The sequence below is a fragment of the Octodon degus genome, unplaced genomic scaffold, assembly GCF_000260255.1.
Source record: "Octodon degus isolate 3935 unplaced genomic scaffold, OctDeg1.0 scaffold00184, whole genome shotgun sequence".
Taxonomy (NCBI): domain Eukaryota; kingdom Metazoa; phylum Chordata; class Mammalia; order Rodentia; family Octodontidae; genus Octodon; species Octodon degus.
This window is the reverse complement of record NW_004524760.1, coordinates 3,974,964-3,999,898: the sequence shown is the minus strand read 5'-3', so window position 1 is coordinate 3,999,898 and position 24,935 is coordinate 3,974,964. Positions and strand designations below refer to the sequence as shown.

The 24,935-nt window shown below is 47.7% G+C and overlaps 2 protein-coding genes across 14 annotated transcripts in view; one reads left to right on the top strand and one right to left on the bottom strand.

Annotated features, from left to right (window-relative positions):
- Cdc14b (cell division cycle 14B) overlaps positions 1-17,674 on the top strand; it is a 114,264-nt gene extending 96,590 nt beyond the window's left edge. For 7 of the 12 annotated variants that reach the window (XM_004643802.3, XM_023703967.1, XM_023703975.1 and 4 more), the window contains one exon: positions 9,895-13,110. Coding sequence is in view for 7 of the 12 variants with exons in the window: in XM_023703967.1 (XP_023559735.1) it covers positions 9,895-9,945 (51 nt within the window). In the remaining 5 variants the exon portion in view is untranslated. Of the gene's footprint in view, positions 1-5,202; positions 5,320-9,894; positions 13,111-17,590 lie in introns of those variants that run through there. The other 5 variants (XM_023703969.1, XM_023703968.1, XM_023703972.1 and 2 more) reach the window with 4 other exon arrangements.
- A 3,689-nt stretch (positions 17,675-21,363) lies between these two features.
- Positions 21,364-24,935, bottom strand: part of Habp4 (hyaluronan binding protein 4) — a 30,791-nt gene continuing 27,219 nt past the window's right edge. For both annotated transcript variants that reach the window (XM_023703998.1, XM_023703999.1), the window contains exons 7-8: positions 23,998-24,180; positions 21,364-22,633 (exon numbers count right to left, since the gene is read on the bottom strand). In XM_023703998.1, the coding sequence (XP_023559766.1) occupies positions 22,577-22,633; positions 23,998-24,180 (240 nt within the window). In that variant the 3' untranslated portion in view covers positions 21,364-22,576. The remainder of the gene's footprint in view (positions 22,634-23,997; positions 24,181-24,935) is intronic.

Here is a 24,935-nt window from a genome sequence, read left to right as displayed (position 1 = left end):
AGTTTCTCTTTCCTATCAAACATGTTTAATTCACTTGGGATGCTTGGGATGGTTTCCTTTTGGTCAGTGGGCTGTTTATACAGCTTCCTTGTAGTTTTCCGTGTTTGAAATATGTTGTCTCCCATCTAACTCCAAGAGGATTCTCTCCCATGGACCTGGCACGTTTAGTAAGAGTTGGGTTTTGTGGCTTTGTGGTTTAGTGACGCTTGTGTGCTGGCTTCTGGCTTCACAGTGGTGCACTCCTGAGTCTTCCCTGGTCAGCATGCAGAAGTGTCTCCTGTCTTTATGTGCCCCCCGGCTAGCGAAGGGAGCATAGCCTCTGTACCTTGGTGTTTGTGAGAACAGCCCAGACTTGCCCTGCTTACTCCTGCTGCTGACTTGTTCCCTACTGTCTTTGAGCTCCACTTTTCTCCTTTCCCAAAAAATAGCCAGCACAAGTTTGCATTCTCTTTCGTCCTTCATCCTTGAAATGCAGACTTGAAAACTCCTGCAGAAGAAGTGGCTGGGGCAGCCTCCACAGGGAGCGCGGCGCTGCGGGCCACGTCCGCCGCCTGCGCACGCCTGGGCTGCAGTCTTTGTTTTCTGAGATCTTTTCTTTCACTGATCTTTCCAAAAACTGACTTTTCCTGTCTGAGCTTGGACTTGGAAATTACAAAAGAATGCAGCAAGTTCTTTGTAGGATCTCTTCCAATGTAAAATTCCATTGCAACCAACTCTGGTAATTTGTGGTTTCATGAGTGTTTTTATATGACTACAAAGATTTAGGAAACAGTTTCCATGCTTCAGAATTAAAACTGCGTAGCACATTCATGTTTCTGATGCTTTCTTGAATACTTTAAAGCAAACTTACATATTCGCACCTGCGTATTTTGATATAATTAATGGGCTCTTCCCCTTTGCTTTCTTAGTAAGCCTCAGATTGCACATATCCTGACTTAAGAGATCATTCAATACAAAGATTTATCTTTGCTCCCTTTCTAGTCCAAGTGGCAAAGATGTTCGGAGTGGGTGGAGTCACTGCTTATAATACAGTACTTCATTCCCATAGTAAGTTGTGTTTTTTGTTTTTTTTTGGTTTGTTTTTTTTTTTTTTTTTTTTTTGTGGAACTGGGGATTGAACTCAGACCCTTGTGCTTGCTAGGTAAGCACTTCCTCTACTGAGCCATCTCCCTGGTCCCAGTTGTGGGTTTTTTTAAAGACTTATTTTTTTATTTATATATTGGCTACAGAGTCTCACTATGCAGCTCAGAGTCATAGTGATCCTCCTGTCTCAGCTTCCCCAGCACTGGGATTATAGGTGTGCACCAACATGCTGGTATGGTTCTGGGGCCAGGATAGCATGCGGTACCAGGGATCAAACTTGAGTCCTTGGGCTTGCCGGGTAGGCACTTCGGCCACTGAACTATCTCCCCAGCCCTTCCTTCCGTTCGTTTGTTCATTCGTTCTCTTTCTTTCGTTTTCTTTCTTTCTTTCTAAGAAAATTTGGGCTGACTAGATTGCTCAATAGTCTAAAGTGCCTACTTAGGCAAGTGCACAGAGACTGTGTTCAGTTCCCGGCACCACATGCCACGCCAGCCCTACCACAAAAGGCTGAGCTGGCCACAAAAAAAAAAAAATCATGAATGAGGAATTAGGAATAGATCCTGAGACACAGAAGGGGCCCTGAATGAATTGCAAAGGAGCCCAGTTCTCAAAGGAAATTTTACAGAGCAAAATGATGATGTGGGTATAATAGGGGACAAAATTACGATCATCCAATAAGATTACAAGTTTAGCCACTTAGGTAATACTGATCCAGTTGTAGTAGCAAGGGCATGTGGATGACGTCACTAAACGTGGTTAATGATCTATAGTCTTAACCTTGTCTTTAGTCTGAGGGGTAAGAGTTTGGCCCACCGTACCCCTAATGAAATAATAGTTTCTTTATCTAGGACCCCAGAATGAGTTTAATAATGGCCTGTGTCAGGCTCTTTTCAGTATTCTCTATAATATCAATAATCTTTGTTTTTTATTATTACTAATGTTTGCTGTTACTTTTTTTTTTTTTTAATTTTTGTATTTGAGTCTGGGCGTGGTGGCGCGTGCCTGTAGTCCCAGCATTTGGGAGGCAGAAATCAGGAGGATTGCTACGAGTCTGGGCTGTGTCGTGAGATCTTGCACCAAAAACAAAACAAAACAAAAGAAACCCTAAATTTGTGTATTTGATACAGGATTTCACTGTGTAGCTCAGACTCATAGTGATCCTCCTGTTTTCAGCCACCGCAGCGCTGAGATTATAGGCGTGTGCCACTATACTGGGTCTCATGGCTGGCTCAGTGCACCTGGGGGCAGGGCCAGTGCATCATGTGGTACAGGGAATCAAACCCCATCCCTGCGCTTGCCTAAACCGACGCTTACTCTGCTGAACTATCTTGCCAGCCCTTGCTGTTACTTTTCAAGACTTAAGCAGAATATTTTTTGCCTGCTTTGTGTGGGGGTGGGTGGGGTGGGTACAGGGGATTGAACACAGAGCACTGTGCCAAATCCCTAGCCCTCTTTTATTTTCTATTTTGAGACAGGGTCTCCCTTACTTGCCCAAGCAGGACTTGAACTTTCTATCCTACCACCTTAACACCCCCAGCATGCTGGGATTACAGACCTGTGCTACCACACTGGGCTTTGCCTGCCTTGACTTTGTTCCATTTTGTTTTTGTTTTTTGGAGATAGGGTCTCACTGTGTAGTTCAGGCTGGCATTGAATCCACCATGTATCGCAGGCTGGCTTCCAACTTGAAGTGATCCTCCTGCCTCAGCCTCCTGAATCCTGGGATAACAGGTGTGCACCACCACACCTAGCCCTTGCCTTTGACTTTCACATGGACAGAAGAGGGCTTCCAGCAGTCACAGTGCTGGTGACTAGGGTAATCTTTGTAGTCTCCACCTCTCCTGAAAGCATGTCAGGTGGGCTGCTCATGCTCCCCTTTGTCATTGATGTCTAGGACCAGGGGACTCCTCTTGTCCCTGATCAGCCTCAGGAAAGTTGCCTTTGGAGTCTGCAGGGCCCTCAGGGCATCTGTCAGAGCTTTGGGTCATGCTACCCACATCACTAGTGTAGTCACTAAGGGAGTCTTCTTTTGGAACTGGATATCGAAGCATTTGAAGCTTGCCAGTGATACTCCTGGCTTTTCACTTTTCTCTTTGCCATGTGCCCCACGTTGATTGCAGATGTCACTGAATCCAAACTCAGAGTTCCAGGGCTGTGGCCCTGGGTAGACATTGCTGGGAGAAAGCACTGGGGGCCAGGACCCCTGCTCTGCTCAGCCAGTGAACTTGCCTTGCCTATGGTTACTTCCAGGTCGCTGCTGGTGACCTCCAAGTGTAGCTGCTGGCAGCGTCCCCACTTTGGTCATTGATGCTTAGCAGGTGTGGTGCCTGCTGTTACTAGCGCAGATGCAGTAACTGAGTCTTCCCAGGGCAGCTATTGCAGCCTGAATTTCTGTCATTCCTTTAGTTTCAAAGTTCCATAGAAATTATTAGCTACTATTATCATTCAATGATTTCTTCTCAGTTTCTACTAATTTTATAGAGAAGTAAAAAAATAGAACAGTGATTTCTTATTCTGAATAGTATGTAAACTTTGCAGTAATAACTTGGGAAATCTGGAGTCGGATTTCCTAAGCAGGCAGTGTGTTGCTGGTCTTGTTTTTCCCACATACTAATGATTTTATAATGTGAACATTGTCTATGCTTTAGGCCATCAGTGGCCTGCCGTTACTTGAAAAGTAAGTGAAGTCTTCCCTTCTCTATTTGTAAAGAGCAGCTAAGGCAGAGAGCTGGGGAAGCATCAGCAGCTTTTTTATTGTTTTTTTTCTTTATGCAAAATTCTAGATTCATTAAAATAGAGATCAAAAGATATTTCCTCCTCATGTTATGTAACTAGAACTTTTAGTGGTTAGAAGGAACAACTTCTAATGTCCTTTAGCCTAGTATAGTTGTTGTATACAGTTGTATAGTATAACTGTGGTTGACAGTATTTCAGAATAGCTAGGAAATGATTTGAATGTTCCCAGTACAATAAACACGATAAATATGTTACTTACCCTAATCTGACTGTTACCTGCTGTGGGCAAATACAGCAGTGTCTCCCTGTACCCCATAAATATGTACGATTATGTATTAAATATTTAGATCATCTCTTAAAAGAGCTTTTCAATAATCATTGCTCACAGAAGCAGAATTCTTAAGTCAGAGCATCAGTTCTATGTCTGCATCTTCTGTTTCTGGTTAGGGTTTCAGTGAACAGACTGAGAAATGGGGGCTCAGGCATTGGCTGATCCACCTAGGCGCTGTGAGGTCCAGGGCTGGTTGCGAAGGCCTTCAAAGTCCCGCAGGCGCTGAAGCTGCCTCATGCTCCAACTGGTCCCAGTCTGGAGCCACTAAGGAACATGCTTTGGTGGCAGGACTTCTGGGACCTGCACCACCCCGAGGGGCCTGGCGGCGGTCCTGACCACCGTCCTGGTGGCGCAGCCCCATGTGTCAGCATCTGTGTTAGTTTTGACCACTTTGGATTTTGCTCTTAAGCAGCCAGGGTCTTATGGGCTGGCTTCGTGGGCAGTCTGCTGTCATAGGAGGAGTTTAGAGTTTAATTAAGGGAAGTTTCACAACATTTAAGTGATCTCACTTCTGCTTTAATGCTGCTTGGACATTTAGCAAGTAGTCATAGTTCAGGAAAAACGCAATTTTGCTTGCACATGTTTTGAAAATATGACATATAGTGTAGTTAATATTGTTGACATAGTGTTATTACACAGACGTTTAGCTCTGACCAGCGAATGTTGGGTAGCTACCTCCTAAATTTGTATTTGTAGCCTTTAGAATTTTTGGCTTATGACTTGTTTTTATGATCTAGAAGTCTTGGTGTCCTCTTTCAGGTTTGTTTGACTGATGGATTTCTTTGGTGCAGTTGCTTATAATGTCAAATCACTTATTCTCCAAAAGTAAAGCACCCTGATTATCTTTGTATAAAAAGGGAGATGAGGTGCTTCATTTTAAAAAAGTCTTGGTCTCAAGCAACATATTTCCTTTTTTTTCCAAATATGTTTATTGAAAATCCTGTGATTCACAGTGAAACAGTTTGTGCTGAAGTGCAAAAATGCCTTCCTCTCTCAAGTATTTGAAAGTTGTTTCAGTGCGTATAATCTTATTTTTTTCCACCTGTTTTCAGAGTAATTCTTCAGTCCAGTGTTCAGAGCTGTAAAACATCTGAACCTAACCTTTCTGGCAGTGCAGGCATTACTAAAAGAACCACCAGATCTGCTTCGAGGAAAAGCAGTTTTAAAAGGTGAGAAAAGAATCCTGTTCTATTGAAAAATTCCAAGCATCAGTTTCTAGCTTAACCTTTTAGACTTTACTTCTGGAGACTCAAAAGATGATAGGAGAAAGGCACCTTCCTGCATGGGAAATATTTGATCGGATATGTTTTGTGGGTTGGTTATCTGAAAGTCTGGACCACTTGAATGTAGGCTTTCGTTTGCTTTTGTTGTTCAGAGGAAGTTCTTACCATGGTAGTCTCTGAGTCATGACATGGAAAAATTGAGAATATTGTTCTTATAACTTTAAATATTTCCAAAGCATCCTATCAGGGTTTTGATGAACACTTCTGTCTGTTTATGGGATGATACAGAATCATTGTGCAGTAAGCTGCACTCTAAGTATGATGTGAAAACATTAATTTAGGTCCCTTTTGGGGTTCCTCTTGACCTGGTAGCTCCCTTTCGTCTTGGTGGCAGCCTTCACTCAAAAGTCTTCTGTGTCTCCCACTTGTGTCCCGGCACGTCACACCATTTGCTAAGTACAGGTTCTAACAAGAAATTGGGCCAGTCCTGGGACCAGGCCAGTGGCTTGCTGTGTCTTTGGATGTGTATTACAGACTGAGGGCAGGCATTTAATTTTTAAACTATCCCCACAATAGTCCTTTGTGAGGCAGTGGTAGGTCATTGGGTTCCTGGGTGTTGTAGGTGTAGAGGGTGTGCAAAGTGGGAATTTTGCACTTAGAGAAGCAGGGCTTTTACACTAATCCAGGAGCAGCCTGCAGGTAATCAGATCCAGATTTTCCAGTGTCCTTAACAATCCCCCAACTCTTTTTCCACTTCCCTGCATGCTGAGGGCTTTGGGCCCACATCCTTTGTCCCAGTGCTCAGTTAGTTATATCCCAGAACAGCCACTGCGAGGCATTTGGGGGATTCACCTCTGTCCTTCCTCACAACTAAGTCTTCTGTGGAATTTTATAGAGCAGTTAGACTCGGATGAGGAGAATGTACCCGGCCTATTTCACAATTGTTGGGCTCCGACTCGTGATTTTAGGATCTTAAATTTTTTATTAGGAATATATCAAATATACATACTTGTTTTACTGTCTGAATCTGCTTGACAGGAAAATTAGAGTGACGCTAACAAGAGGCCAAAGATTGATAAGTGCACTGAGATATGGTATCAGTGTTGTTTTATGACAGCAGGAAATAGGGAATAAATTGGAGAGTGTTCAAGGAGCCGAGGTTGTATTTACTTTTATTTTTGGTGGTGCTGGGAACACAGCCCAGGACCTTGTAAACAGAAAGAAAACATGCACTATAGGGCCTGAGTCAGGTTTAAAAAAGAATTTCATGACCTAGATAAAAGTTCCTGAAAAGAAGCAAAAAGAGCTAGCTTCATGTCGGCGTGCTGAGGTCTTAGCCTCATTTTGTAAATGTGCTTTACACTATGTAGAGAGACACCGGTAGCAATATAAGTGTTTACAGACAGACAAATTTCTGTATATGTAGAGAAATAAAAGAACAATACCATAATACTGACATTCTTTTGGTTGGTAGAACAGTTGAGGATTTTTTTTTCTTGTCACTTTATTTTCCAACTTTTCTACAGTAAAGGGCAGAAAAGGGAAGTATTTATCTCTGAAACTTCAAAATGATCAAACTGCGTCAAAAGTTGGGGACCTTGCTTTTGGTGGGTGTCCATTTACCTGCTAAAGGGCGCATGCTCTTTTCTGGTGTAAGAACTCGGGCCTTCTGCACAAGTGGGTCTTGTACACTTAATCTGCTTTTTGCTTTTTGGATTGGACCATTTGAGGTTACAGAGCAGTAGAAATGCTGCCAGGACCCTGGACCAAGCCAGCCAAGTGCCACCTTGTTCCTGTGAGGAGACTGGCTGTGCCCTTTCTGTCCAGGTCTCCTTGCTGTGTCATTTTGAGGGACCTCTGTTGTGCTTTATAGGAGCATGGTTCCTGACTGCAGTGAGTGTCTACCTCAGGCCCTGGCCAGGATGCTTTAAGGGGTCTAAAACAGGTCAGATGGAATAAGGTGGGCTGAATGATGGATCGACCCCCAAAACAGCTTCCAGGAAGTGACCGAAGCCAAAACAGCCCCCTTTGTAATACAGTTTAAGTGGACATCCGTAGAGGCTTCAGAGAGGCGGAAGAAGGACAGCAGAGAGAATCTTTGGTTTCATGATTCATGCCCACTTTGCTCTGTATGGGTTGTTGGGGTGATTCAGCTTGTTATCCTTGTACTGTGGCTTATATAAGAAAGGCAGACAGATTATGTGCAGTATCCCACCACCTACTTCTAGGTCAGAACAGGAATGTGAGGCAGCCACGCTACAGCCTGGAGTGTTGGTCCCACCTGCTGTTACTACTGGGCTTGGGTCAGAAGGTAATGAAGGAATTAACGTATTAGTGTGTAATCATACCTGGGGAACAATAGTATGAGCTAAGATTGTTGAGTAATTCTGAGCTCCTCAGTTGACAGGTCTTCCTTAAACAGCAGCAGGACCCCACCTTACCCACCTCCCCCATCCCCCAGGGCGCTCTCTGTGTGTGCCTAGGTGGGGGCATTTGGGAGCCAGTCAGAGGGCTGCCAGATGTCGCTTCTGAAGGGGAGGGGAGGCCTCTGTTCCAGGTCCAGTCACAGGCTCTTTGCCACCCGATGTGGAGGAGCCTGGCTGTCCGCTTGCGTCCTCATCTATTCTCTGAAGCTTTAGGAATGAAGACCGGACATCCCTCCCCCAAGTTGGCACTGAATTGGCTCCTTTGATCCTCACAGTTCACTGAGAGACTCTTCAGCTTTGGATGGACACACACACACACACACACACACACACACACCTGTTGAAAGAGCAGTTGCAGGTGGGGGAGTATTGCCCCCTAAACATTCATTGTTAGGAAAGAAATGCCAACATGCTTGGTATGGCAGTATCCCCTGGATGTAAGCTCTATCCGAACGTGTGTGGCTTGGGTGACAGGTGGCCAGCAGGCCAGTCCCTTAGTGCTGATGCGAGACGGTTCCACTTTCTTTCTTTTCTCAAGTCCACAGAGGAAACTCCAGGGCTCTTGTACCTCCCTCCTACTAGAGTCCAAGCCCACCCTAACCTTTCTCTTTTAAAGATTATTGAACCCATTGGCTAAGTTAACTGTTTCTGGAATTGGGTTTTGTCGTTTTTGGATTTGGGTGTGTGAAGAGCTCTCTTAGGACGAGTCCTGATGGTGTCACAGGCCTGGCCTCTGCCCATCTCCTGCCGTCACCTCATGCATCCCCAGTGTTCCCTATAAGTGCATGACAAGTGCATGTTTCTGGAAGCTTTTATTTGGGGAGGTCATTTCTTTTTAAATTATTTCATCCCATTGTTTAAGAGATCTGTGGTGTATAAATGACATATTTCAAATTGCATCTTTGGGAGCCATCGCTCTGCTCAGTTGCCAAGGCAACCTCCTGTGAATGGCTTTGGGGTGTTTGGTATCCACTTATTCATAGGGTTTGGGGAGAGATACTCGGGTTGTCTCTTTTGCCTCCCAAGCTCACCTGCGCCTTCTGCTAGGAGGAGCGACACTTCTCTGACTATTTACATCCCTCTGCAGAGCCACTTTCCCTGCATCTCAGCCTCAGGGTAGCAGACCTTGGTGCGTGTTCTAGCACTCGTGTGCCTTGTCACTGCCGTTGTCTCCAGGAGCACAGCAGCGTAGGGGTCCTAGCATGTTCTAAGTGTTCTTTTTAAAAATGCTGGTTCCCTCTGCTCTTTTAAAGTACTAATTCATGTCCCTTTGAAATTCCAGGTATTTCCCCACTTGCCTCTGCTGGCTGACCTGAGTGTTTTAAATTCAGTGCTCTTTTGGGTGTCTTATCAGTGCAAACAAGCCTCCTCCTCCTCCTCCTCCTCCAAGCAGGCGTGCTCTCACCTCCAGAGTGGAAGTGGTTTGCCTGACTCTCGCTTCTGCTTTTGCCTTTCCTCTGAAAGTTGCTTTTGAGTTCGAAGTGTCACAGGACACGCTGGAGAAGGAAGGGAGGGTGAGAAGCTGGGTCCTTGGATCCTTGTCCGTGTCCCCCAGGGGCGCTTCCCTCGCAGACGCACACAGCCTGCCGAGGAAGGGGGACCTGGCGGAGCTGGAAAATGCTTGAGGTGCTGGAGCCTTTTCTGTGACCAAATCCTGGCTTTTGAAACCATCTGGTAACAATCTCATCATCTCCTTTGCGCTTTCCCACAGCCTGGTTCCTCAGCGGGAAAGAAGGAGAAGGAATACTTTGCAGCAGAGGCCCTTGGGGGCGTTATGGTACTTGCCTTGATCTGCTGCCCTTGCCTGTCCATCTTTCTTTGTTTTTCTTTCCTTTTCTTTTGTAGTTTTTTTCTTTTTTCCCCAGAATTGAACCTTTTTCTGCTCTGCCTTTCTCTCTTGTTTATCTTTACTTTATGATTGATATTGTACTGTCTTCTCCAAAACTTTGCCATTAAAAAAAAAAAAAAAAAAAGACACAAAACACGTACTTTCAGCATGTCAATATTTTTATTACGTTGCCTTCCTTGTCTGTGATAACTGTTTCAGGGACATTTTCAAGCCTTCATGGTAAAATCTTTTTTTTTCCCCCCTCAGTCCCTCCATCTCAAGGACCAAAACAGTTTTGCGCTAAGTAGAAACCTGTGACCTGAACTGAAGAAAGATTCTAGGAACAGAAAACTCCTGCAGGACTTAGCAGTTTATTTAAGAACAAAACAGAAATTGCAAAAGCCTTAGTTGCTTCCACCTAAGAAATTTACTCACTGAAGAAAACGTCTGATGGAGGCTCTGTAACTCCCCAGGTTTGGGGATAAAAGAAGACTTGAAAGGCCCAGCTTGCCATTTTTGCAGAATTCTCAAGCCAAATGAGGAAATGATGTTGTAATTTAGTCTCAGGTTTAAATACCACGGCCCCCTGCCGTCTGGAGAGCTGATGTTGGTGGTCCACGTGTGTCCCCAAGGTGGCAGTTGTGTTTGCTGCTGCCCATCAGAAGAGCCGAGGATGTGATGGAGGTTTCGTACGTATTTATTTTCTGTTCACCCTGTGATTCTGTGTGGATCTTTGTAAAGATAAACCAGTCTTTTCAGGAATGCTACTTCCTGTCATCAGATGCCGTTCGGGTTCCTCTTCTCTTTGCCCTTTGTGATACTTTTGTCATGTTTACTCTGTGAAGTACCCAAGCTGCTTGTCTTCTACCAAAGAGTGCTTTATGAACATGAATCTGTGAAGCCCCCGTGAAAACACTGCTGCATGCTGTCATGCCAAATGGTACTGTGCGCCCCTCAGACTTGCCAGAGAACATTCATAGAAGCTTTAGAAGACTCCAGCGGAGAAACTGGTTTCAGAGTTGAAGATTCTTGCCAAGTCCTTTTTTTCTCACGGACTACAGAACAGCAAGGCTGTGTATCTCTAGGTTGCCAGCCACACAAAGTCAAGTCAGATTTCTTTCCTTGCATATGCAGGAGGTGCCCGCTGTTGATTTTTACCCTTTAAAACCACAACCCCAAATAATGTTGGCTTTAAAAACAAAAATGTTGTAACATTTCAGAATCTTCTGTAACACTGTGGATTTTTGTTTTTCTCTTATAATCAGTGTATGGCCATTCATGTATTCAGATTTCAGTAATGATTACTTGCTTTTGGATTTTGGATTGTAGTAAGAGAACTCACTGTTGCCTTTGGTTAGGGAATCCAACTAGTAACTGCAGCGTGCCTTTTCCCCTACCCCCTCCTGAAACACAGCAGGGCTGTGATGGAAGCAATCATAAAATAGTTTTATCTGCTGCTCAAAACAAAAACCAGGGCCCATGATTAAAGACTGTTTTGCAGATCCCTTGCTCCTGCTGTCCAGGGCCGTCCTAGGAAGGCACATCCCACTTCCTGGGAGCCAGGTCTGGTCCGTGCTTCTGGGACTGGAGCGTGGCAGAGGGCAGGGCTATCCGGAGACCAGACGAATGTATTAGGGCTGGGGTCCTGCTGACTAGGCTACCCTTCTTGTAGTTGGAACACACTGAAGTGTGTTTACTCAAAAAGGAGTTAGAAGACGGTGGTTCCTCATTTCACTGTTGTACCCTTGGGGTGAAGTGAGACACTGAGTGGCTTGGAGAGGGGCAGCTCTTTGGCCAGCAGGCCTAGTGAGTGGGATTGCACCAGCATCTAAACCTGGGGGCTGAAGCCCAGGACACAGTGGTTTTCTGTCCCTGGGAATGAGTAGGCATACGAGGAGCATTCTCCTGTGCCAGGAGACAGAATGTTCGTCCTGTGCCCGGATGTAAATCCTGGTTCTCAGCGCATCCTTTGAGGCCTGCTGCTCCATTCCTCATCCAGGTGGGATGCAGACCACACTGCCCTCGGAGCTGTGCATGTCTTGGCTTTCTCTTAGGGCAGAGCAAGGAAACGTGCCCCGTCTCCCCCATCTTGCTCCCTCCCTGTGAACAAGTGTGTGGGGTCTTGGCCAAGAGTGAAACCTTTGGGCCTCACTGCTGCTCGTAGTGCTTTTTTGTTTTATGAATCGCTTTGTGTTGGCTGCTCAAGTTTCCAGTAGCATTGTTACGCCTGGGGCTCTCACTAACAATCCCTGATCCCCATGTCTAACAAGCTCATTGGAGTTAATTGGTCCTTGTATAGGCAGAAGAGCAGGAGCAGTGCAGCAGACAGGTTGTATAGCAACAGTTAAAGTCTTTCCTGCTGTAAGAGCGGACTCCCCACTGGCCAGAACCAGGACTGCTCCGAGAGCTGGAGTGTGACTTAGGCCTGTTACATGTGACCCTGTTGCCATGGCGTAGAAAACAGTGCCTGTCAGATGTCCAGCTTCCTTTGATTTAGAGCCTTAAATAGCATTAAAGTCCACCCAAACCACTTCGGATGGAATTAAGATTAGAATTGAATATCCGTAGGTGCCCTTGAAGCTTTCTGGGGATTCAGATCATCAAGAGTCAGAGAGTCAGTTGTATGCCGAGTTTTCCAGGTCCAAACTTGATCCTCTTTAACCCAGGCCTCCTCCCCACGATCCGGGGAGTGGTGTCTGCTCTTGGGAGTCAGTGTTGTCTTATAGAGGCCGATTTGCCTGACCGGGTCTGAGATTGTCTTGTGCCGCCTACCTTCCTGGGGCTTCCCCTTTGCCTGCAGCACCAGCCTTGAGAGATGACCAAGGCTCCTACTGGGTGTTCTAAGAGCAGGTCAGCTGCCCCTTTTCATAATATTTTTTAAAAAACTCTTACTGCACTTCAGAAAGGAGCACTCATCAGCAACCACCTTAAACCATCCTTTATTTTTTGAGTAGTTCTCTTCCACTGAAATGCCCTGGTGAGGTTAGTTGCTGCTCTTCCTTTTCTCCTAAATCTGAGTATTTTCCATGTGGATGGGTGGAAATACTATAGATGTATTTAAAAGACTAGACGATTCGCCTATACTGTGTAGGAAGTTACCTCCTTAACTACCCAGTGGAACTGTCAGCAGACTTGTTCATGGGATTAGAGTACTGCAGTTTTATATTAATACTTGGTGGGCTTTTATCTAATGCGCACTCATGTACAGATTATTAAGAGTTTTAAAATAACTGAGTAATCAGTATTTGATCAATCGTTGTGTTGATTTTTTTATTAAAATGTATATTTCTAATCATTTTTTAAAGCTGAGAGGTTGAATGTTTATTTTCATGAAGGTATTTTTAAGATAAAGCTTCTTAATGGCCTGTAAACTTTGCATATATATGTAGTTTGATACATACTGTTGCAATTGAAAATCTTGTGTATTGTAACTGTTTTTATACAAAATGCTGAATAGTGGCAATTGTGTAATTACAATCGTAATTAAAAGTATTAAAACTAAGCCGACTTGTGGTGTATTGTATTCTCTTAGTGTGCTGAATTATAGTAGGAAGTGGTAAAATATCAAGCGGATGTAACCCTTCTTGATTAATGCTTCAGAGCAAGCATGAGTAAAGACCAGTGTTGAGTGACTTTAAACAGCAGTTTATTCCCTCAGTTCACGTATTTCACTTACCTTTTTATTGACTCCAGTTCCAGACCTATCTGAGGCACATGGCTCAGGGACTTGGGGAGTATACGAGTAAGATGGTGAGGAAGCGACAGTGTCCTGTAGGTCGCCCAAAGCAGTTAATCTTGTGTTAACTCAATTTTTTGTCTCCCAGAACTGGAGAATAAATTTGGAGACAAAAAGAAAAATTTATGAGAATATTTTAAATGATAATAATTTCTAAAAGCAAGCCAGGTATAGTGGTATGTGCCTATAGTTCCTGTAGTCAAGAGGCTGAGGCAAAAGGATCCCTACAAGTTGGAGGCCAGCCTGGGCTACACAGTGAGTTCAAAGGCAGCCTGGACTTTGTAGTGAGATCCTGTCTCAAAAAAAGAAAGAAGAAAAAAAAATCTTTGTAGTCACCCAAAAGGGAAAGAAGTCTGATGTACATTCTTTGCTTTTGGCCTTATATATGGGGACTTGTTTTAAACTGGTGACTTTGTGGGGTTTAAAAGAAATTAATATAGCTCAGCAGACTAAAGCACCTGCTTAGGCAAGCGCAGGAACCATGGTTCGATCCCTGGCACATGCCACACCAGCCCTGCCCCTAGGGACGGCTGAGCAGGCCATAGAGTCTGGGCGTATGGGCGTAGTGGCGCATGCCTGTAATCCCAGCCCTGGGAGACTGAAAATAGGAGGATCGCTATGAGTCTGAGCTGGGTAGTAAGACCCTGTGACAACCAAATACATTAAAAAAAAAAAAAAGAATAAAGGAAATTAGTAGCCAGACATAATGGTGCAGGCCTGTAATCCCATCGTTTAGGAGGCTGAAGCTGGAGGACTGCTGTGAGTTGGAAGCCAACCTGGGCTACATAATGAGTTGAAGGTCAGCCTGAACTACATAATGAGACCCTGTCACACTAACAAAGGGGATTAGTTATTCAGCTAGTTCATAGGAGACTTGAATTCTGAGGAAACTGGTTACTCTGCATTTTAAGTTTTTAGAAGTCCAGGTTGGAGGTGAGTGTAGTGGCTCATACACTATCAACTTGAGAAGTTTAGAAGTTTAATAAGTGACTGAGCAGAGAGCCAGGGTTCTTAGTTTGTAAACATCTTCCTCCTGTGCAAGAGGAGGGCACGGACCTTGTGTGAGTTCTACACCCCCAGCCCAGGGTAGCCTGCTTATAATACAAGGTGTGTGTGTGGGGGGGCAACTGGGGGACTGGCTAGAAGCCACAGCGGCTGCCCCTCCCTTTGCTCCTCACTGCTTTCCACTTCTGTGAACTGCTGTCCTCTGCCATGTGCCACCTGCCTTGGAGCCAGCCGAGTATAGACTGAGAAGGACTTTTTTTGGCTTCAAGTATAGACTAAAACCACCACAAACTGAGCCAAATAAACCTTTCCTTCCTTAATTTTGGGTGTCAGGTATTTTCTCCCAGCAACAAGTAAAAAGTAACCCAAGATAAGAAGGGACTGTCAACCAAATTAATGTATCTTAATGGAGGATGGAGGAAAGGGTCTTTACCTCCTTTCTTTCCTTTTATCCTTCTGCTTGTATTTTTTCTTGTGCCTAAGCTTGGCCTAGTTGTTTGAATTAGCTTTTCACCCTGAGGGGTTGATTTCTTTTTATCTGACCCTGTCAGTAGGCAGTTCCTACTGCATCCTTAGAGCACACAACTAAAGAGCTTCACACCCCAGCCCCAGCACGGGTGGTACGAAGGCTTGACTGCTGGTGAGGCTCCTTCCAGAGCAGGCAGGGGAGGCCTGCAGGCCTAGACTAGCGTGTTCAGTTGCCGGGCTGAGCAGGGCAGATCTTAGTGCTCTGCACATGGGACATCTCACACAGGATGCTGGCTTCTGCGCTGGTCTCTGGCCTTTCGTGGTCTGAGGAGGGCCCAGACGCTCAGGAAGTAAGTTCTGTGGAGGCCTGGGTCTAGGATTCAGACCTGAATGCTCCCCAGTTCTCCAAGGAGCTGGGCCTTGGCTCTCTTCCAGGTCACAAGTATTCAGTGTCTAACCTGTCTTCCTGTCCCTCTTGAGACTCCTGCCCTGGTTCCCTTACAGCTGTGAGGAGCTGCCTGTCCCCTGTCTCGTGTCCCCTGTCCCATGCTGGGTGTTTGAGGTCTAGGCATGTGCAAGGGCCCAGACGCTCAGGAAGTAAGTTCTGTGGAGGGCTGGCTTGGAGGCTGGTGTTTCAGAGCTGTGCGGTGTGTTCTGTTGTCTTATGTTCCTGTTGTCCTCCCATCCTGAGCCACACTGTCCCTTTCCCATCTAACAAGTGGGTGGTCCTTTAACCCCTTTGCTTCTATTTAAGGACAACAGGCAAAAAGAATCCCTGCTTTAGCAGTTAATTTGAAAATCAATGAGCTACTGCATGCAGAGTACTTAAAACATAGCACTATGGGCAGATAGCCATCAATAAACTTAGGTTTTAGATAATTACATCTAGACAATTAGGTAAAGACAAATAGCATATGATGGCCACTCTTTTTTTGATGTTTTTTGATATATAATTCCATGGACCTGTCACGCTAGGAGACTTTAAGAAAAAATGTGGAACAAGTTCCTGTGACTGGAAGGGGGCACCAAGCCCCTGAACGTGACTGTTGAGCAGAGATGTGCCTCCTCACCCTGGCCTGGGCCTCTGCCGCCAAGCTCACTGGTTCCCCTGAGGAAGAGGACTGGTGAGCAAGGAGTGTTGGCGGGGTACCAGGTACCTGGTGGCTGTGCGTGGGCTCCAGTGCTCCCAGGAAGCACCCCAGTGCTGCTCTGTCCCACTCTGGTGCCTTGCAAACAGCACATTAGGAAGGAATTCTCTGAAAACATTTTTCCCACCTGCACAGCATCCAGGGACCTGGAATCCTTGGCCCAAGCTGGGTCACATGGGGCTGCCACCACGTTCCCGGGTACATTGCTGAGTGAACATTCTCCTCCATACATCTTTCCTGGGCAGTGCACATTAATTCTTTCAAGGTGATGTAGTTGTTCAGAGCATGGCTTCTGGGCTCAGATTGGGTAAAGTGATGGCTCTGTCCATGTCACCTTGATTTCGGCCAAGTAACGTGGCCTCTTCGGAGGCCTTTGTTTCTTTCAAAGAGCTGGCACTGTCACTCTTGCGGGGTTGTGTGCGCGAGTTGAATGAGTTAATGTTTGCTTCTCACTTAGAATGTGTGCCTGGTGCGTTCCAAGAGCCATATGTGGTATGTTTAGTAAAATATAAAAATGTGACTGTACTGCTTTCAAGAGGAACGTGAGGACCTGCAGGTCCCGCCTTTCCTCCCCTGCATGGGTGGCCGTGGAGACACTGGTGAGCAGGTGATGAACTGACAGCAGGACACCAGCCCCAGGGGCACATTTGGGTATTTTTGTCTCCAAGCACAGAATAACCCTGTGGTGTAGTCTCAATAGTTCTGTCCATTCATTAGAGGAGAAAATGGACCCTTCTGGGCATCTCCTTCAGACCCTTCCCCGGCTCGATCACTGGAGCCCTGGGCCATGTAGGGTGCAGGCCCTTCGGTGCTTGGGAAGTGCACCTGGCTTCCTTGCCTTCTGTGTTGACTTTGCTAGCAAGTCTGCGTGATTTTTGCCCTGCTCGTGGGTGACATGTTCCTGGACCACAAGTCCTCAGGTAAGGTGGTGCCAGTACACAGCATGGCTGACAGCAAGGCCAGCCTCGGCCCTTGCCTGTCCTCCCAGTGGCCAAAGAGCACGCTTTTAAGCATGTGGGACAAGGGACACCAGGGAGCCAGTATTGATTTTCTTGGAGACAGACAAGGCTGCTTTTCATTGTGGGCTTGTATCTCTGTGAAACAAAATTTTCTTAATTCTCCCTCTCCAGAGAATGCTGTGTCCAGCACCCATACCTGTCTGGTTGTCCCCCCGCCCCCAGCTGTGTTTTCAACCAACTTCAGGAGCCTCACTGTCCCTCCGTGGGGACTGCGCTGTGAGGGGTGCCATGCTCTGTCGTACTGTGGCCCGAGGCAGGGATAGAGGGATGACTTCACTGCTAGAGGCAGCAGCAGGGGAACACGGGGCACCAGAGGTGGCTAAGTGAACATCTTGCTGTTGGCTGGGGACCCTCACTGTGCAGCAGCTACAGAAAAGGAACCTTGCCCAGTGTCACCCTCCCTGAAAGGGGGGCGGTCTGCTATGACCCAGCTGAGGATACTTAGGGTCCCGAAACAGGTTCATGGGCGGTGCGTCTTTTAGCTGCAGCAAGTGTCCCTTTGGCTTTTGAGGGAAAGGGCCCGTGGCTACCCAAGCCCTCTGTTCCTCCTGGAGCCACGTGCCCTGATCATCCCCTTCTTTTTGCAGTGACGGTTGGCTATCTCGGACCGTAACCTTCCTGGAGTGGCTTTTCACCTGGCTCAGGATCCACAGCAACTGAGCAACTCCGACAGATCACGGCGCTGGGTGCTGCCCCGCGCTCCCCGCTGCCCTCTTGCTACAAGCAATCCAAGTCTCTTGGAGAATCTGTGTCTGCCTCCTTTGTCACTGGTACTGGGATTTCAGCCAGTTGCTACCAGCCTGAGTAACCAGGCTGGCCATGTCCCATGTAGCAGTAGTGCTCAGAATGGTAGGGTTTAAAGCTCCTTCAAATAGGACCCTTGATGACATGGTGGGGCCTGAGCCCTCCAACTCTGAAGAAAAGTTTCTACTTCATTTCCTAATTCTTTTTATTTTCCTTCCTTCTCCTCTACCCTTTCTTTCATTTTTTCCCCCCTTCCCATCCTTCTACATATTCAATCTTTCCTCTGTATTGGGGATTGAGCACAGGGCCTTTGCAACATCCTTAGTCTTTTTAAAAATTATTTTAGAAATGTTTTCAGGGTCTCATTAAGACACTAATTTGCTTAGATTTTTTTTTTTTATTATTTTAGGGAAGGGTCTACAGGGTGTTCACGGTCTCACTACTAGATTGGACTCGTAGTGATCCACCTGTTTACAGCCTCCCAAGTGCTGGGATTACAGGCATGCACCACCATGCCCAGTCTCAATCGCTGTCTCAGGATGTCCTGGGGGTGGGGCTGGCACAGCAGGCTTGAGGATCGAACCCCCAGCTGCTGCTCCTGCTTGCAGGCACTTTAATATGCTGAGCTATTTGGCCGACCCTTAGGTTGGGTTTGAACTTGTCATCCTCTGGCCTCCCAGAGTGTGGGAATTACAACTGTGTACTGTCACACCCAGCTAAAGATCACACTTAAATTTTTTTATCCACAATGCAATCCCAGCCCTTAGACTATAGTTTTTGTTGTTGTGTTTAAGACAGGGTCTCTCTATGTAGTACATGCTGGCCTTGAACTCTCTTGACAGTCTTTCTGCCTCAGCCTTTGGATTGCTAGGATTACAGGCACGGGCCACCACACCATGCACCAGTTTGCATTTTGAGAGAATTTAGAACTTGCTGCAGATCCTTAAGGGCCTTCCTCACTGTTATGCTAAGGCAAAGTCATCGGCTGATGACTGTACCCGGAGTGGGTCAGGTACAGTTGTGTAGGGTGCCCAAGGGAATGTGACAAGTCCCTGAGGTCTGGCTACACAGCAAGGGTGTGCAGATACACACACTCCAGCAGCACCAGGCTACCAGGCCTTGGCATTCCCCTTAGGTGGCTCTGCACTCCTGGGGACACTGTTGCCCTTGGAGCCAGACACATTGCTGCAGACTCAGGAGGCAGCGCTCTCAGGAGGCAGCGCTCTCTCTCTCACTCCGTGACCCTGTGCATGGAGCAGGTGGTGAGGGAGCCTTGTGGCGTGGGAAGGGGTGCTCTTGTCATCTTGAGTCCCCAGAAACCTTGTGACCCAGGCAGAGGCTCTCCTACAGCAGTGGGGCATGGGCAGGAGCCTATGGGGATTGGGAGAGCAGAGCCACTGCCCCTGCTGCTGGTGAGGCTGCCTGCTGCCTACCTGCAGCTCCCACAGCCTCCTGTGGCTCCCACTTTCCAGTGACAGTGACGGGGTGGCCTAGAATGTACTGCCTCCAAGGACTGACACAAGCACTTCACACCTGCTGGGGTGGCCCCTCTTGTCCACACAAGTGCACATGGGCCTTCGTCAGTCCCCTCCTCCTGAGACTTTCAGGGAAGGAAGGAGCCTCATTTCTGCCTCTGCCACTGCCCAGACCAAGCTGGGGGTGGGCAGACAGCACCATGTGGTTCCCATGGGAGTCAGGCGAGGCAGCTGCAAGGCAGCACGAGGGGCATCTAGCTGCTCGTTGGCGGGCGCAGGTGCTGAGGACGCCCTTGGAGGCAATTGAGGACTGAGGACTCCCCCTTCAGGAGGAGCGGGGAGATGCAGGCACAGCCCACAAGACAGGCCCAGAAGGAAATGGCATCTCAACTTGCAGAGTGGGGGTGGGATTGAAACTTATGATATTTAGATATATTACAGTGAGAGACGACTGCCACACTTCCCACTCCAGATACTCCACCTCAAATACCATCTTATCCCACTGTAACACCTCCTGACAGAGCTTGAGTCCTTTTTTTGCTACTGGGGATTGAACTTGGGACTTTGTGCTTGCCAGGCAGGTGTGCTTATGCTCCTGAACTATATATCCCCGGCCCCCCGAGTCTTCCTGAGTGCCTTTAATTGCACTGTCGTGGCAGCCTTGGTGTCGTGAAGCAATGCAATGTCCCCCTTGCACAGAGGAGCCAAAGCCACATGGGACCGATCCAGAGCACCAGGCAGGTGGATGAGGACCCATCACGATGTTCTCACAAGCCTGCCACAGCAGCATTTGTTTGCATTCACCCCTGACAGGTGAGGAAGAGAACCTTGAGAACTGCTTCAGGAAGTGGCAAGAGTGATGGGATAAGTGTGTTCAGAGCGAGGGGGAGGATTCTGAGAGGAATGAATGACAATGTGCCTTTTACTGTAGTAAATTTTTTTTAAAATGTAAACATTTACCTCACATACCAGGCCTGTTCCAGGTACTGGAGTAGCTGGGAGGCACTGGTTGGCCAGATGGGCACCTGCAGGCTGCACATGGTGGCCCGGAAAGGGCACTTCCTGCCCCTTGCCATCTTCTGAGATGTGGGTGCAGCTGCTACATGGCATTCACGATGCTACCACATGCAGTGGCTTCAAAGGCACCATGAAGCCCTTGCAGGTGAAACGGCCCCCACCGAGGGCATGGGGTGCGTGGCTGGACAGTGAGAAAGGAGCTAAGTCCAGCCAATACTGGCAAGGAGCGGCCTGGCGTGGGCTGCTCAGCTTGGGTGACGATGCCTGAGGGAGAGTCACGGCACTGGGCTGTAGCTGGGTTTTCCAGAGAGCAGAACCCTCTCAGCCTGCGTGGGACCACCTTAGGCCAGCCCGTGGGTTGAAGTGCACTTGGATTCCATCCGGTTGGAGCAGAGGGCACAGCCTGGGGTTCTTCTGAATGTGCCTGGGCATGGCTGTCACTGCAGGGTTGCTCCCAAGGTCAGCAGACCTCACCCCAGCTCCACCCACAGCTGCAGCCTGGCTGCCCCTGCTTGGATGCCTGTGACCCTGCAGTTCCCAAGTCGCCCTGCGGCCAGACTGGCTGGCTCACCCTGGCTTCAGCTCCACCTGCAGGGACCTGATAGCTGCTTTTGTGGGATTAACCTGCTTGGTTTTGTGGTACAAGGGTGTCTCACTCTGCAATGACACACCTGCCATCAGCACCTTCAAGGCAGGGGACTCTAGCCAGGAAGGTCCTCGTTTCTGCGTCCAAACAGCAGGTCACCGTATGGACTACTTCCTCCGCCCCTTACTTCTCTCTTGCTGTCTGCTCTGGGCTACTAAGGCTATGGCTGGCCCCAGGCAGCCCAGAAAGTGCACAGGGAGGAACTCCGCAGCTCTTCACCCCAAGTCAGTGAGGCAGCCTCAGTGACAGCAAAGTCCATGGGCTACAGAGCCAGATGCTCCGAGGGCATAGGCTTCTCAAGCACTTCTTCACAAGTAGGTGTTTCCCCCAGTGAAGGCACGATGAGGTAAGATAACCCAGAGTGGTGCCAGCCCTCACCCCGCGCGCCAATGGCCATGGTCTCTTCACCCAGATCAGGCCCTCAAATCACTGTTGTCCATGGAGCAAGAACAAAGCAATCTGCCAATACACATTAGTGCTCAGTCATTTAATAACGACACCCAAAGCCACTGCCACCCAGCACCCTGGACTATCACACCTTTAGGGGCTCAGTGTTCCACTGTGGTTCTGTGTGGCTGCAGGGACTGAGTTTGCTGTGCACAGTTTGGAGGGGATTCCAGCCTTTATTTGCATGTGGGCGCCAGTTCGGAGCCATCTGAGACCGCAGCAGAACATGAGAAGCAGAGCCCAGCACAAAGCTTCAGCGCCAGACCATGAGCCACCCGTCATGGCCCCTGCCGAGTCACTGCTACTTCTGCCTGGCTCTGCCCAGCCCCCATGGGCTCTGGGCAAGACAGCGGAGCCCTGAGCTCCAGCGGTGCCACCTAGCCTGGGGTTGCAGTGAGGAGCCTGGTGCAGCAGAGGAGCAGGTCCTTCGCCAGGCCAGGCCCTGGCCAAAGACTGAGGCGCATGCCAGTTCTGAGGAAAAGGGTATGCGGCTAACCTTGGCCTGGAAACCTTCCATTTGATGGGTTAAATATCATGATTTAAAAATCATATGCTTCATACTTCTCCTAAAAACCACCCAAATGCTACTTATGTAAATATATGTACTGTATATACTGAGTGTGTATACACACACACACACACACACACACACACACCACGAGGTAGTTTATATCACCATTAAAAAAATCAATACTTTTCCTAGTTCTTTGTCACAGAGTGGTGACCACTGGCTGTACAACAGCTGCTTGGAATTAGCGGTTATTTGAAAATGAGAACTCAGGAAATTTCAGGAGGGTGTGACATTTACAAGTAAACGCTCTGACACTAAGCTGTGACTGCTCTAAATTAATAGTTACAATTCTGTGTTATTTCCTGTGGTACAAGAGGGGGATCTATACAGCTTCTGGGAACTATACAACTTACTAAGTGGTCTCAATAGATTATATTTTACAGCTTACTCTACTCTCCATGCTTTGGTGGAGGGTTTGATACAATCTCTATGTACACTTTTAACATTCCTGAACTTCATTTGGAATTAATTCCTTAAATTAAAAAAATGGTCACCATTCTTCACCTGCTTGGAAAGTGCCTGACAGAAACCCCTAGTGGGGAGTGGAGGGTGAGAAGCTTGTGCATCCCATACCCTCAGACAGAAAGTGCAGCAAGTTCACTTGACACTGGGAAGCAACATCTATTGTTCTCAGGGTCTCTCTCGTAGGTGGGGGTCGCTGGCACAGCGCCATTCACGCCAGAGCGGGGAAGTCTTCGGGGTCATCCGGGTTGGGGGCAATGTCTTGTGTCTAAAGAAAAGAAAGGTTTGGAACTGACTGCTATGTCCCCACTCCCAATATGCCAGGGGAAGGGACCTGGCACAGACCCTGGGAGTTGAGGGGGCCGCAGTGGGGGGGACAGTGAGGGCCTGTGCAGGCAGGCCTGGGCCAGCTGTGATCCCTTTTCATCCTTTTTTTTTTTTTTCCTTTTTGTCCTTCAAATCCACACTGTTAGTGAGAAGTCCTTGGGGCTGGGTACTCTCCACCCACTAAACACAACAGTTTATTGCATGCTGCCAGAAGGAGCCAGAGATATGAGGTAAACCACCGGGTTCCACCTTTGCAGAGCTGAGACAGGGAAATGGAACCCCAGTCACAGGCATCCTGAGGACATCTAGTGCTTCTAACTAGCCTCAGGGACACACCCCACAACCTCCCAACACCCTGAGCTCTGCTATTTCAGAGGTGTGAATATGTCTTTTCTGGTCCCAGAATGAATCCTTTTTTTTTTTGCAACTGGCCTTAAGTATACTGAGGAAAGAAGTTGAGTTTTTGCTATTGCTTAATAAAAACTACAGGAGTTTTTCCTAGGGTCACTCCCTGAGGCAAGGGACTGCACAACAAAAGGAGCACTGCCTAGGACTCTGGCAGTGAAGGGTTCCAGGTCACAAGGACACACTGGCCTAGGCTGGCCTCCCAGAGTGCTTTTACATGTTCACACAATTGGCTATCACAGGAGAAATGCGCTGGGTGGGCACTGGCAGACCAGTGGCAAAAGGCAGCCAGGGCTTCTGTCTGCTGAAGATAGCAGACATCGGCCAGTGAGACTCACCCACCGGAAGACAATGCTACAAAGTGAGGGATGCGTTGCTCAGATTGAGAATGCTGCCGGGAAAGGAGAAAGGAGCTGGGAAGTATTCAGTCCAGGAGGGCAGCAAAGGCCAGCCAGGGTAAGGAGCATGGGCTGGGGAGCTGGATGTACAGCCAGAAGTGGAGCAGGAGGGCACTGCCTCCAAGGGCCTGAGACTCAGGGGAGGAATGTCTAGGCATGGGCACCCAGTCAGACCGTAGTCAGAAAGCAACATTCAGGTGGTCTGGTTTCATCTCAAGCTGGAGACCCTGTCCAACTCAGAGCAGGAGGAGGAACTGGTGGATGGCAACCTTCCCTGAAGATGCTGAGGCAAGGTTACAGCAGGTTCTGGCCTGATAGGGGTCCACAATGCAACATCACCACTCCAAACCCCCACCTCTGGACTTGCTGTGGCTGCAGATGGCAGCCATGCCAGCACCGGCTTCCCCACACCAAGTGAGACCACAGCAGGCTCAGGGCATGCTAGTCCCTTACTGGCTTTAGTGCACATCCAGGACCAACAGAGAATGCAACCACTTACCACCACTTCTGCTCTGGGTGCATAGTTCTCCACCCTCCGGATCCTTCCCCGGCCTCCCCGGGTACCACCTCTGCCTCCGCGTCCAGGACGAGGGAGGTTGCCAAAGTTAATCTCCAGCTGGGATGTGATGTCATTGGTAGCTTTCCGGAAAACATGAGCATCCTCCTCACAGTCATCCTTCACTATCTGGAACACAGTGACAACCTTAGTCACATACACCGAGAGCCGGCTCGGGACACACTGCCCAGGAAAAGTGTTTCTAGGCTGCTGCACAGGAGCTGGACGCCATCGCTCCTCAGATGAGGCCTGCCCCGGATGCAGAGGCCCTGCTGTCCTGGTTCTCATGCTCTGGTGTGTTCCCCCCTCAGGTGAGTGTGGTACATTTCAGTCACATGGTCCACTGGCTAACATCGCTGAATTGACTACTATTTCAAGTGAGAGCACAGGCCTATCAGATCAAGTTAGGATGTGAGATTTAAGGTGGCTAACAGAAATTAATGTTGATGTTCCAGTGTATTCTGCCAAGATTTAAAAAGTTTCTGCTTATTTCCTCACAAACATTGCCCTGATCCATAAGGAAACATTACCTCCCAGAAACAGAACTCAGAGAAACTCAACTGGGTGCTGACTGTACAAATACCATGTATTAAGAACTGCATGATTCACAATCGATATTTTTCAGGATGTGTGGAAATCTTCTAACAGAGTACGGTTAGCAGAGTTTTCTGGTTGGTCGTTTTGTTTTCTCTTTAGAGATAGGGTCTCGCTATGTACTTCAGGATGGCCTCAAGCTTCCAGTGATCCTCTTGTCTTAGCCTTCTGAGTTCTAGGAGTATAAGTGTGTGTCACCACACCTAGTGCAAAACCTCAGTTTTTTTTTTTTTTTTAAAAATCACTGGTACATTTTATTTATTTATTTATTTTTAAACATTTATTTATTT